The sequence below is a fragment of the Scheffersomyces stipitis genome, chromosome 8 (assembly GCF_000209165.1).
Source record: "Scheffersomyces stipitis CBS 6054 chromosome 8, complete sequence".
Classification (NCBI taxonomy): Eukaryota; Fungi; Ascomycota; class Pichiomycetes; order Serinales; family Debaryomycetaceae; genus Scheffersomyces; species Scheffersomyces stipitis.
The window spans coordinates 903,162-916,287 of record NC_009048.1 but is presented as its reverse complement, the minus strand read 5'-3'; the positions used below and the strand labels follow the sequence as shown (position 1 = coordinate 916,287).

The following is a 13,126-nucleotide window of genomic DNA, read 5'->3' as shown; positions in this document are numbered from 1 at the left end:
GAACTCAATGGGACGGAAGTGGCAGATTCAACCGAAGATTCATCGGCAGAAGTTTCATCGGCAGAAGATGTTTCAGCAGCAGAAGATGTTTCAGCAGCAGAAGATGTTTCAGCAGCAGAAGATGTTTCGTCAGCAGAAGTTTCAACAGCAGAAGAGGATTCATCAGCAGAAGAGGTTTCTTCAGCAGAAGTTTCATCAGCAGAAGAAGTTTCGTCAGCAGAAGAAGTTTCTTCAGCAGAAGTTTCAGCAGCAGACGAAGTTTCATCGGCAGAAGAGGTTTGTTCAGCACCAGATGATTCTTCAGCCGAGCTTGCATCGTCAGTTGGAGTAGCACTAGCAGTAGCGACATCTGCAGCAGCAGAAGCAAGAGCTTCGGAAACAGAAGCTGGAATCATCCAGTATGGTTCCCATACACCGGCACTAGAACAGATAGAAATTGCCAAACTTGTAGCAACCAGAACCTCTTCACCACGACAAGCATCGGCGATACAGTCACCAATGAGTCCACCAAATTGAGGCATGACACAGAGACAACCAGTGTCCCAGTATGGACATGGGGTGATACCAGTGTTTTGGAACATACATGGTTGAGCGCAAGGTGGAAGATCATCATAGATTTTGTCAGCAAAACCATTGATGGATGCAGTCTTAGCGACACTTGGATATTGCGTGTATGGGTTATCAGTAGAAGAGGTAGGAGCATCGGTAATAGTAGGAGTGGTAGATTCAGGTGTTTCGTCAGCAGAAGAAGTTTCTTCAGCAGAAGAAGTTTCGTCAGCAGAAGTTTCTTCAGCAGAAGTTTCAGCCTCAGAAGAAGTTTCAGCCTCAGAAGAAGTTTCGTCAGCAGAAGAAGTTTCGTCAGCAGAAGAAGTTTCGTCAGCAGAAGAAGTTTCGTCAGCAGAAGTTTCTGCAGCAGAAGATGTTTCGTCAGCAGAAGTTTCAGCAGCAGAAGATGTTTCGTCAGCAGAAGTTTCAGCAGCAGAAGAGGTTTCATCAGCAGAAGAGGTTTCATCAGCAGAAGAGGTTTCTTCAGCAGATGAGGTTTCTTCAGCAGACGATGTTTCTTCAACTGAGGATGTTTCTTCAGTGGAGGATGTTTCTTCTGCAGAACTAGTGGCGCTACACTCAGCAGTAGCGGCAGCAGCCAATTCATCAGAAACAGACGAAGCAACTCTCCAGTATGGTTCGGATTTAACACCAGCGCTGGAACAGACGGACACAGCCAAGCTCGTTGCAAAGGCAACGTCTTCACCACAACAAGCTTCTGCAATACATTCACCAATAAGACTGCCAAATTGAGGCATTACGCATAGACATCCAGCATCCCAGTATGGACAAGGAGTGATACCAGTGTCTTGGAACACACATGGCTGGGCACAAGCTGGAAGTTTATCGTAGATTGGGTCAGCAAATCCATTGATAGAAGCAGTTCTGATGGGGGCAGCAGGAGTGCTACTAGATCCAGTTGGAGCATCGGTGACAGTTGGTGTGGTAGATTCAGGTGTTTCCTCAACGGAAGAGGTCTCAGTAACGTCAGTAGTTTCTTCAGTTGAAGATGTTTCTTCATCAGTAGATGTTTCTTCAGTGGATGTCTCTTCAGTTTCTTCAGTGGATGATGTTTCATCAGCAGTAGAGGTTTCTTCAACAGTGGAAGATTCTTCGGTCGGACTAGCATCGTCAGTAGGAGTAGCACTGGCAGTAGCAACTTCTGCGGCAGCAGAAGCAAGAGCTTGAGAAACAGAAGCTGGAATCATCCAGTATGGTTCCCATACACCGGCACTAGAACAGATAGAAATTGCCAAACTTGTAGCAACCAGAACCTCTTCACCACGACAAGCATCGGCAATACACTGTCCAATAAGTCCACTAAATTGAGGCATGACACAGAGACAACCAGTGTCCCAGTATGGACATGGGGTGATACCAGTGTTTTGGAACATACATGGTTGTGCACAAGCTGGAAGATCATCATAGATTCTGTCAGCAAAACCATTGATGGATGCAGTCTTAGGAACACTTGGGTATTGTGTGTATGGGTTATCAGTACTGGTGGTTGGGGCTTCAGTAATGTCGGCTGCTAAGGTGGCTGCAACACCTGCAAGCAAAACTATTGAGGACTTCATAACGAGAGAACTTGTTTTTCACTTACTTTGCTATGTCGAACTATACTTTACGAATTGACAAATGCAACCGCACCTACACATATATATATCAAGATCAAGATCAAGAACAGTATCGTTAGCTGCAAGCAGGTACTGATATATTTCCGAAGTTCGCTTCGAAATAGTCCAATCACCGTTGGGTGCAAAGCAAGCTCCCACGAAACTAAATATGGATCTGACCCAAATTTGTCGCCAGCGACATTATTGTTAGGCAACATGTGCCAATGTCCAAAGCAGCCTATTGAAAACAGGCATCTTCATTTAAAAAGGCAATCAATTCGTCCTAGAAGGACACAAATGCCGCCGTGTTGTTGTGCATTACATGAAAGCATGTAAAAAATATCGCATTAGTTCGGTTGCAAAAGTGGAAGTGCTGGTGGTAAATATGGATACGAGTTGGCCTACTTGAGCAGCGTAGGTGGAGATCGTGTCGCTGTTTAGGTTTTATTTTTGAACGGACATATCGGATTGGGTGTATAAGACTGATAAAGCCAAGACTGCTGCAGCATCTACAACTTTAATTTTTGCATCTTCCAATTTACAGACCAGACAATGGCTCTCTGGCTGCAGCGGACATATCGGTTTGCCGGAGAGGCTACTGGGAGTGGTGAATAGCGAACGTAGCTACACTTTTTCATACGGAGGGGTTGTTTCCTAACTGGTGATGTTCAACTGGAAACGAGCTGCGCAACCAAGAGAAATCGCAGAGAATGCGATCCAAGAGCGTTTTGCTAACTATTGGCGATCTGCAAATCTTGGAGTCGGTCAACTAAGTCTCGAGTATTGGGAGGTGTCGTACATCGGGTAGCATCACTGAATACATGAAATTCCACGCTATAAGGAATTAAAACCAGCTCTCCAGTCGCCCAAGTACAAACGAGCCTAAGGGGCAGAAACGTTGTATTTTCATCTTTCATAGAAGTCTTGGTGCAATTTTTTTGCACTCGAATATTTTTTAGCAGTGCCAAGCCTTTTCATTTCCGCTTTTCGGAGGTTGCCAGTAGATTGATCAGATAAGATGGCGGCTCCTAAGCGACAAGAACAATATTAAAACTTCAAAGCCATTTCTCCACGACATTATGTAATTTAAAAATTTCAAACGAGGCATTAAACCACCTGTTTGGAACTTTCTTGCTGCAAGGTATACGAATCGATGCTCTGATCTCTCCCTCTGCGGCTCATTTGGAGCCTAGTGTAAATAGGAATTTGGCTGCGTAAATCGGGAGCAAATCTGCATCCAGAACCTAATGGGGACTCTCCAGTTTTATTATTCGACGCAAGTGGAATCCAGCATTCTAGACTAGTCATTAGTTCAAGTGGGGTATTGATTTTAGAAAATGGCTTGAATTGCCGACATGATAAAAATGGCGAATGTCGTACGGATCGAATGGTTCTTTAGATCTGGTCTTATTTCGAGCGGTGTTTCTGGTCCTGGGAATGCTGCTGTGATGCTCATTTAGTCTCACTCCAGTCTGGATGTCATCATTTTTTGTATACATTTCTGCCAAGGTGAACTGTCCCAGTTGATTTTATTTCTGCAGTCAGCATAGCCATTCACTATAAATCAAGAATTGGACCTGATTTCAACCAATGGTTGCCATTCCTATTTTTTCTCGGCGGATTTGAAAATTTCTCATTGGATTGGTAGATCCTATTTGTGCAAAATGGTTTATTAGCAAGGCTGGTTCCATCCCATGGGTGTAGTAGGTAGATGTAAATGTGGTAGATTTAATAGAGTAGTTTTCATTGACATTTTCTATGACTTCGTCAATTCCCTTTGACCAACAGTTCTTTGTTGAGAAGGAGAGAGGCACTAGGTACCAGTGGTTGAATTATCTCTTTTGCATCCTTGTCTTTATCTTCCATGGAATTGTATTCTACTGGATTCCCAGATTTTTAAGAAGCAAGAGAGATGTCAAGTTTATGAAATACAAGCCTGTATTCATCTTCTTCAACATGTGGGATTCTTTGAATCATTGCTTCAAGCTCGATATCCCCTTCTTTGGCTGGACTTACCATTATCAACCTTCAGTCTTACTCTTGTTTTTAATGTTCATTATAGTCAACGTCAGATTCTGCTATATCGATACTATCGATATCGACTACTTACCCAGAATGTACGTCATAGGCAAGAGAATTGGGAAGGTCGCTTTGGGAAATCTTCCTATAATATATCTTTTGGTTACCAAAAACGATCTTGTTGCTTCTATCACTGGCTTGAAACCTGAAAGATTGGTGTTTTTGCACTTTTGGTTCGCAAGACTTTTGTTTACTATGATTACTGTCCATATGATCATGACCATCAAGTATTGGTTGGATCTGAATTTCATTGTTATGTTGCAAATACCTCCTCAGATCTTTGGGTTTATGTCCTATGGTAGTTTGTTTTTGTTGACATTTGCCAACATTAAGATCATCCGAAGATATGCCTTTGATTTCTTCATGGTACAGCATCGTATTTTCTCATTTATAATGTTGCTTCTTGCCTTCTTCCATAATGGAGGTTCCAAGGCTATGGTCATACTTGCTGTTCATTTACTCGTGTTGGATAAGGTTATCGGAAGAATTATTAGTATTATTCACAAAGTTAAATCTCCAACCAAAGGTATGTCAGAGTTTGAAATTCTTGACGAAAAAACTCTCCGTGTCACTATTCCAGTCAAGCTATCCAGTCAGAATGCCGACGTTTGGTACAACCAATTTGTTCCTAAGTACGGATCTTGGAAGGCTGGCCAACATGTCCTATTAACAGTCGGAAAAGTTAGCAGATTCCAACAACACCCATTCACAATAGCTAGTTTGTCAGAGACTGGAAAAATACAGCTAATTATCAGAGTTAAGAATGGCTTTACTAAGAAGCTTATGAAAAAGGTCAAAAAGCTACAAGAAGAACAATTGGAGGCAGATACGGCCAGCGAAGCATCCTCTATCCAATCAAACAATTCAACAGAAGAGACACTGCAAAATTCTTCCATAGTTGAAGACACCGCAAGTACTGAACTGGACAACCCTGAAATAGTGAAACTCAAAGCTTCATTCTATGGACCTTATGGTGGTAGGTTTCACCCTCTCATTACTTTTGACTCTATTGTATTCATGGCTGCTGGCTCAGGAGCTTCGTTCGTTTTCCCCGTGTGTCTTGACCTTCTAAAAAATATCGAAAGTAGAGAGATTGAAAGAGACTACCTATACCGTCCGCTGAACCCTACCGTTCGTGTGACTTGGTCCATCAAGAAATTCAAGAATATTGATTGGTACAGCGCACAATTGAAAATGTTAATGCCTTATGTTAATAGTGGAAAGCTAATGTTGGATATCTACATAACCCAGGAGGTAAGTGGACCAACAGTTATTGAAGAAGTTATTGAAGAGCCACAAATAGTTGAGGAAGAGGTTACCTCAAAGGAAAAGAGTTCAGAGAAGGTAACAATAGTTAAGGAATCAAAGCTGACGGCAGCAACTTCAAGTTCCAGCTCCGTTTTCTCTAATAACTGTCAGGTTTTCTATAACACTCGTCCCAACATCCCTCAGATTATTGAGTACCACGTCAATAGTCTTAAGTATCCAGAAGAAAATTTCTACAAGTCTTTGGCTGTGGCTGCTTGTGGACCTCATTCTTTCAATTATACAGCTAAGTTGGAATGTCAGAAACATAAATGGACAAAGGATTGCCCTAATATTTACTTTTACGACGAATCATTTGATTAATTTTTATTTATTACTTTAACGGAGCTATCTATTTAATATATGTAAACGGATTATTATTAAGGCAATCTTAGGAGGTCGCAAATAAATGGGTGCAAAATCGGTAGCACAACGAAGGTCGTGCGTAGACAGATTGCAGTTGATACGGAGGCGAAGAAACTACGGGCTTTGATACTTATTTTCCAGTTATTTACTCATATACTGTCAAAAGAACCTGTGTAATCGTTTCTCTTAAGGAATTATGTTCTAACGAAAGATCATGCAGATGATGTTTTCTACTTAATAACTTTGAAAATGAATTCTAAAAGTTGAAAGCGCAGTAGCTATTGAATTCTATTTCAATAGTAGCTAGTAAGACAATCGATACCGTACGAACCGAAGAACTAATCCTGCCAATTGAATGATGACGAATATAGATTTGTTATAACATATATCTCTATTAGAGGAAGATAGACGAAAATAGCTTCTTTCAGAAAATAGTGTTGCACTGGTCAACTGTAGCCATATACAAGAGCATCCACAGTTACTGTGGGCCATACAATATTAAAAGAATTGTGGTGGTTCACCTGTTTAGATGACGGGCCTCTGAAGACATCTAAGGGGCTCACATTACCAAATGTAACTATGAATTAGTAATAGCCACGGTTTCAAAAACCAGCTGAATTTGGTAGTTTGCACCACAATAACCATTAGAGTCCCAAAACTAGCCGGAAATTTGCTCTTCGAAGTGCAAGATTTGGAGTACGGCTCTTTTTCCGAATTCTTATAAATACATGCAAGTGGCCGCTGGATGTGTCTTTAGTTGTAGTTGTAGTCGTAGTTATAATTGTAGATTTAATTTTACTAGTGAATATGTCTTCTGGAGAAAACAGAACCAAGATCGAGTTGCCCAAGTTGGACTGGGCCTATGATGCCTTAGAACCCCACATTTCGGGTAAGATCAACGAGATTCACCACAAGAAGCACCACCAGACTTACGTCAATGGTTATAATGCGGCAATTGAATCTTTGTTTGCAGCTGAGGCAAAAGGTGATGTTAAGGCTGCCATTGCGATTCAGCAAAACATCAAGTTCCATGGTGGTGGTCATACTAACCATGTCTTGTTCTGGAAAACTTTGGCCCCACCATCTCAAGGGGGAGGAAAGATTCCATCTCCCGATTCTCCTTTGGGTAAGCAGATCAAAGAACAGTACGGTTCGGTTGAAAATTTGATTTCGATCACCAATGCTAAGCTTGCTGGTATCCAAGGTTCAGGCTGGGCCTTCCTCGCAAAGAACACTCAGAATGGAAACACTTTGGATGTTGTCACTACCTTCAACCAAGACACCCTCTTGGATCCCTTGGTCCCATTGCTTGCTATTGATGCCTGGGAACATGCCTACTACTTACAATACCAGAATGTCAAAGCTGACTATTTCAAGGCCATCTGGAATGTCATTAACTGGGCAGAGGCCGAAAGAAGATTCCAAGAAGCGTAACACCGTGGATAGAGATTGGAAGATTTAGTTAACTGAATAGTACTTTCTTTATTATAGTATGCATGAGTGGATTAGACCGACCTTTAGTTTATTATTATTTTACAGTGGATATGGCGATTAGATTCAACTAGAATTATGCGACTGGTTCGTTGTACTAATTTGGTATTATCTGTCCTTACATATCAGTCTTCAAAACTTCATTGTATCCAACTTCTCTACTTACAGCGGCTAGCTCGTTATTAAACATATGCTTGAATATATTTTATCGCTATATACATAGTCTATGGAGATTGGCTATTTGCGCCCACTAACGATTCTAAATCGGGAACTAACAGAGTCAAATCATCGATGCTTGTCGAAGGTGGAATCTGACAGAGGATGGGGACTCCACCACTGAGAGTATGGATGGCTTTGGCGTTGTCGTCATTGGGAATGCCATTCATGATTAGGGCCATAATTTCTATGCCCCGCGCTCTCAAGTGTTCGATACTGAGCAAGGTATGGTTTATGGTTCCTAGCTCACTCCTACATACCAAAAGAGTCTTGCAGTTCAATTGAGTAATGAGATCGGTCATTATCTCATTACGGTTGATCGGCACATACAACCCCCCAGCTCCTTCTACTAACAAGCATCGTTCACTCTGTTGGAACCGCTTAGGAATTGTGAAATCCGACACCCTAATTTCCTTATTTTCATGCATTGCCGCTACCCAGGGAGATAATGGCTTTCTTAGCAGGACCAGTGGTGAGGCGAAGTGGTCGCTTTTGAGCTTGGTCAACCGTTTCACGGTCATAAGGTCACCTTCCTCCGACTCCAAGCCAGTTTGGATCGGTTTCCAGTAATTGCAACCCCATCGTTTGGCCAATATCGACGACACGAAGGTCTTGCCCACATCGGTATCAGTTCCAGCTACGAATATACGTAAACCCTTCATGGCGTGACTGACCAATCAAGAAAGAAAAATACATGATATATGATTCGACTTTTCCTCTGCAACCGTCGCCTCGTTATCGAACTTTTCACGTGATGATAATAGTCATCTGAGTGGAGAATAACTCCGGGTTCGAGAGATTCAGAGAAGTGGAATCGAGACCCGGGAAATCAACGAACTTACGGGTTCTCTGGTCGATTAGATAATATTTTCGACTCAGAGAATGTTCTGTAAAGAAATATACGAACTCCCTATTTTGGAGATCTTCGTGGTCCTTTAAAACAGATTTCGTGGGATTGAGTGCACCTGATCCTTGACTCACAGTGATTAGAAAAATGAGTCTCAAAAATGGCGGAAAGGAGAAAAAACCTTCTTGAAGAACTAACATTTTTTGCCAGCGCTTTTACTACTGTCCCATAATTATGGAGCTAGGCTGTAGTCTATAATAAGAATCACGAGCAACTCTTTTGGGGTCTACAATTAATTTGAATTTAAAGGGAAAGTAAACTTTACTCTCTTCAATAAAACCCTTTCGAACCACCAAAAATGTTCGCCCTTTTTTCTACTTATTTACAACTATTATTTTCTGCTCATATCTGAGTTTTGTAGTATCTAGTGCAAATATATCTTCATACCGTTAGATTTCAGCACTATAATAACGAACTACATTTGTAGTGAATGCGGGCAAAGTGATATGTTGTTGAAATGAACGTATTTAAGATAAGACTAGAAACTATTCAATAGTTTGGTTGAAATAAAGGTGATTAACATACAAAAATGCGATTCAGTCTTAGCTGATGTTTTCGACATGCTCTATTCTAGATTTTTCAATAATGACATCCTTTTCGTGGTCAAGAACTTCTGAGTGCATAATAGGGAGGTCTCTGGCAATTTGGACAACCTTCCATGGCTCCCAAACAGGACATTGGTTGAAAATGATATCCATTTCTTCCAACGATCTACCCTTGGTTTCGGGATACAAGAAGTAGATGACCGGAGCCATCAACAAATTGATGGCAGCAAAGATAAGGTAGGTGTAGGAACCAATACTTTGGAAACCGACAGGAGTGATCATGACAACCATGAAGTTAAAAGCCCAGTTAGAAGCGGTCGACAAAGCAGCACCAGGAGCTCTCAATTTCAAAGACAACAATTCAGGTGGTAACAACCAGGATCCACCTAACCAGGAGACGCCGAAGAATGAGTTGAATGCAAACAAAAGAACAGCAGCACCGACACCAGCATGGGTGTTGCCTTCACCGGCAAGTTTAACGGTAACAGTTAAACCAGCCATGACAAGAGCCATGGCGATGGCACCCCAGAACAAAAGGAATCTTCTACCTAATCTTTCGACGGTGTAGAAAGCAATAAGAGAGACAAGGAAATATTCAGTACCGTTCAAGGCAGCCAAGATTCTTGACATAAATGGACTCATACCAATGTATGATTCAAAAATAGTACCAGCATAGTACGTAATAATGTTAATACCAGTGATTTGTTGCATTATTTGAGACCAACATGACAAGGCCACACGCTGCAAGTTTCTGGCTGGGCCCTGAGTGAACAATTCCTTAAGTACGAAACCTTCTCCGGCTTGTCTTTCTAAATCTATAGCAGCTTGAATTTCTTCAATTTGAATAGAAATCTTTTCAGAGTCGGCTGGCAAGTCGTAAAGAGCAGAAAAAACTTCTCTAGCTTCTTCGGTCCTACCTTTGTTGAGCAACCATCTTGGAGATTCTGGGAAGAAGAAGACTGTGGAAATCAACAAGACAGCGAAGACACATTGAAGCGCGATAGGTGCTCTCCAAGAAGCCGAGGAGTGCAAACCATCGTTTCTCAAAAAGTAAAATCCAAAGTCAATCCAGTATGAGATGGCAATGCCAAGGGCGATAAGAGAACCTTCCATCATGATCAACTGTCCTCTTTTCTTGGCTGGAGAGCACTCCGATTGGTAAACTGGAACAGTAGAAGTGATGAAACCTGTACCTAAACCAGTGATAATTCTAGCAACAGTCAAGTGAGCAATAGTGAAAGCAGAAGCTTGCAAAGCAGCACCAATACAGACAATTACACAGCCAATAAACATGATCTTCAATCTACCCAATCTGTCACCAAGGTAAATGGTTGCTAAAGAAGAAGACATACAACCGATTTCATAAAGTGCAATAACGGCGCCTTGTAAGGTAGCGTTGTTGCTAGCCTTCATGGCCGGGAAAGTGTTTTCGAAGGATGGCAAGGTCAACAATGAACCCATGACACCTTGATCGTAACCGAAAAGTAAGAAACCAACACCAGCAAAACAAGAGACAGCAAAATTAAGTTTGTGGCCTCTGAGGCCAAGGTAGCTGTTGGTCTTTGCAGAGCCGCTTGCGCTGACCTGCGACGTATAGGAAGCAGTTTCAGCACTTTTTTCAACACTGGACATATTGCCGTTCTTGATTCTAACTAGGTGAATATAGAAAGTGTGCTAGAATGATACTAAGATTAATAATCTGAGGTCAAGAATTAGAGGGATACGACACGCATTATATAGTTCCTTTCCTTCCTTTCCTAATTCCTACTTCTCCATAGTTTACATCTCGCTAACCCAACTTATTATGTCATAGTGCTGCAAGTGGGACTTCTTTTTCGAGCCGCACATCCCAAGTTGAATAAAAAAGTGACAGGAAGAGGAGTAAAATAATACAGCACCTTGAGGGGTTGTCCAGCACTCATACTTTGCCCAACGGGACAAATTCCGGATGTTTTTTAAGTTGGGGAAATGTGCTTTTTCTTACCCCACTTGCCCCTCCTCCACTACAGGGTGGGGCATTCATTGAACAAGGACCAGTGTTGTCGACCTCTTGACGGGAAACCTGTATATGGGTAGGCCGGTTTTCCTTTTGGACTTAGAAATGGATTAATGGATATGGAGTTATATTAATCACTGAAGAACTATTTAAAATCTGTTTAAACTAGAGGGAATCCTCTGGGCTTTATATATTCTTCATCCTCATCTCATCTCTGTAGTTTGTTGCGTTATTCAACAAAAGAAATGTAGAATTTCTGTTTCGGATATTTATCGGATCCAATCCGAGGTTGGTCACCTCGGAAACCATTATTAGAGATCCTGTATCTTATTTTCCATCACTCCCCTTAACGCTTTGTACGTGAATCAAATGTAGAAGCGTTTCTGACATTGGAAACTAGATGATCCCTAAGAGTAATAAATTGCGCTCTAGATAGCGCTTTAGTAAACATGTCAGCCGTGTTTACTGATGTCTTGACATAGTCAAGTAGGATTTCTTTATCCTTAATCAATTGTCTCAACAATTTGATATCGATGTCCACCATTCTCCTACTATGGGAGATATTTTCGTTTTTGCAATTGGCGATTACAGCTTGATTATCTTCATAGATTTGTACGCTTGACACTATGAATCCAAGTTCTCTTAAGATGTTCTTTATACGGATCGACGTCTCTGCAGTCAGCTTTAAAGCGACCAATTCGCAACTAGCAGAACTTGTAGTAATGTTATGTTGACGTTTAGTGGTCCAGCTAACCAAATGTCCGTTGAGATAAATGGCATTTCCAGTAATTGATCTTCTATCCTTCTCTGGAGCGAAGGAAGCATCTGTGTAAGCAACTATGTTAAAATCTAATTTCTTGTTTGATGATTGGTTGCTCTCATATTTTAATTCATAATCTATGTTCAGCTTGAGGTAACGAATGCAGTATAATAATTTCTGAAAATCATTTATATTTGGGTTGGCACCTTTGCTACCCAACTGATTGGCAGCAAAAGATATATCAGGACGAGTATTTCGATTTGCCCAAAGCAATAATCCTACTCCCTTTTGATATAGCTCTTTACCCTTTGCATCCAATAATGTTTGGTTGTTTATCGGATTGTCCTCGATAAAGTGATCTTTAACAGTGGTGGATGCATTATTGTACTTCGACTTGTCTTTGATCATTGGAATATACTTTCCATATGATTCTTCAAGTTTGAATTGCTTTACAATATTTTGTAAGTATTCTGTCTGGGACATAATGTAACCGTTCTCGGTCTTATGAAATTTTACCCCAAGGTATTCCTTGATTTCTTCAAGGTACTTCATGTCGAAATGCTTTTGTAGGTCTCGTTTGAATTCTTTAAGCATCCTTTCGCTTGATGACACCATGAATAAGTCATCAACATAAACAGCAATGATGATTATGTCACCTTTGTTCTTTTTGTGGAACAATCCTGAAGCGAATGATGATTCCTCAAAACCGAAGTTTTGAATAACCTTGAGTAATGTGTGGTACCATTCGTACCCACTTTGTCGCATACCATATATTGCCTTTTTAACCAACCAGCATTTATTCTTTGGCAATTCGTATCCTTTCGGTGGACGGATGTAGATTGGCTCATTGTTCGATAATGGCGCGTTTAGATACGCAGATTCAATATCGAGCTGGTGGATAATATAATTGTTAGTGGTGGCAATAGAAACTAGTAATCTGATGGTCAATAGGTCTACAACGGGGGATGATATTTTTGATGGATCGAAATCCCGGCCGGGTTGTTGTAGAAAACCTCTAACGACACATCTGCTTTTGTATTTAACGCCTTTTATTCCTCCATCCTTAGATGTATGTACCCATCTGGTGGATATGGCTTTCCTGCCTTTCGGAATATCAACGACTTCAAAAACGTTCAATTTAATGAATTTGTCTATTTCACGATCCATGGATTCTATCCAATTTTTATCGTTGTAATCAATGTTTTCGATAACAGCATTTATAACATTGATTGGTAAATCATCCGAGTCTTCTTCAATTTGATCGATCAATGAGAATAAGCAATGTGCACCTTCGATATT

General features: G+C 41.0%; 6 protein-coding genes across 6 annotated transcripts; 2 read left to right on the top strand and 4 right to left on the bottom strand. All coding sequences in view use genetic code 12, as the record gives it.

Annotated features, from left to right (window-relative positions):
- Positions 1–335: 335 nt before the first annotated feature.
- On the bottom strand, positions 336–695 carry PICST_50783 (repressed by TUP1 protein 5; the record flags this gene model as incomplete). The annotated part of the gene is made up of 1 exon (XM_001386555.1): positions 336–695. A coding segment is annotated over one exon (360 nt), but the record flags the coding sequence as incomplete, so codon positions are not given.
- Positions 696–1,712: 1,017 nt separating this feature from the next.
- On the bottom strand, positions 1,713–2,123 carry PICST_64387 (putative mycelial surface antigen; the record flags this gene model as incomplete). The annotated part of the gene is made up of 1 exon (XM_001386554.1): positions 1,713–2,123. A coding segment is annotated over one exon (411 nt), but the record flags the coding sequence as incomplete, so codon positions are not given.
- A 1,797-nt stretch (positions 2,124–3,920) lies between these two features.
- On the top strand, positions 3,921–5,870 carry FRE4.2 (Ferric reductase, NADH/NADPH oxidase transmembrane component (5 domains); the record flags this gene model as incomplete). The annotated part of the gene is made up of 3 exons (XM_001386727.1): positions 3,921–5,033; positions 5,118–5,495; positions 5,574–5,870. The coding sequence occupies 3 exons, from the start codon at positions 3,921–3,923 to the stop codon at positions 5,868–5,870; spliced, it is 1,788 nt and encodes a 595-aa protein (XP_001386764.2).
- Positions 5,871–6,719: 849 nt separating this feature from the next.
- On the top strand, positions 6,720–7,346 carry SOD3.1 (manganese-superoxide dismutase; the record flags this gene model as incomplete). Its single annotated transcript, XM_001386726.1, has 1 exon — positions 6,720–7,346. The coding sequence occupies one exon, from the start codon at positions 6,720–6,722 to the stop codon at positions 7,344–7,346; it is 627 nt and encodes a 208-aa protein (XP_001386763.1).
- A 241-nt stretch (positions 7,347–7,587) lies between these two features.
- On the bottom strand, positions 7,588–8,281 carry BIO4 (dethiobiotin synthetase; the record flags this gene model as incomplete). The annotated part of the gene is made up of 1 exon (XM_001386553.1): positions 7,588–8,281. The coding sequence occupies one exon, from the start codon at positions 8,279–8,281 to the stop codon at positions 7,628–7,630; it is 654 nt and encodes a 217-aa protein (XP_001386590.2). The 3' UTR covers positions 7,588–7,627.
- Positions 8,282–9,068: 787 nt separating this feature from the next.
- On the bottom strand, positions 9,069–10,703 carry XUT6 (Sugar transporter, putative (STL12); the record flags this gene model as incomplete). Its single annotated transcript, XM_001386552.1, has 1 exon — positions 9,069–10,703. The coding sequence occupies one exon, from the start codon at positions 10,701–10,703 to the stop codon at positions 9,069–9,071; it is 1,635 nt and encodes a 544-aa protein (XP_001386589.1).
- Positions 10,704–13,126: the final 2,423 nt, after the last annotated feature.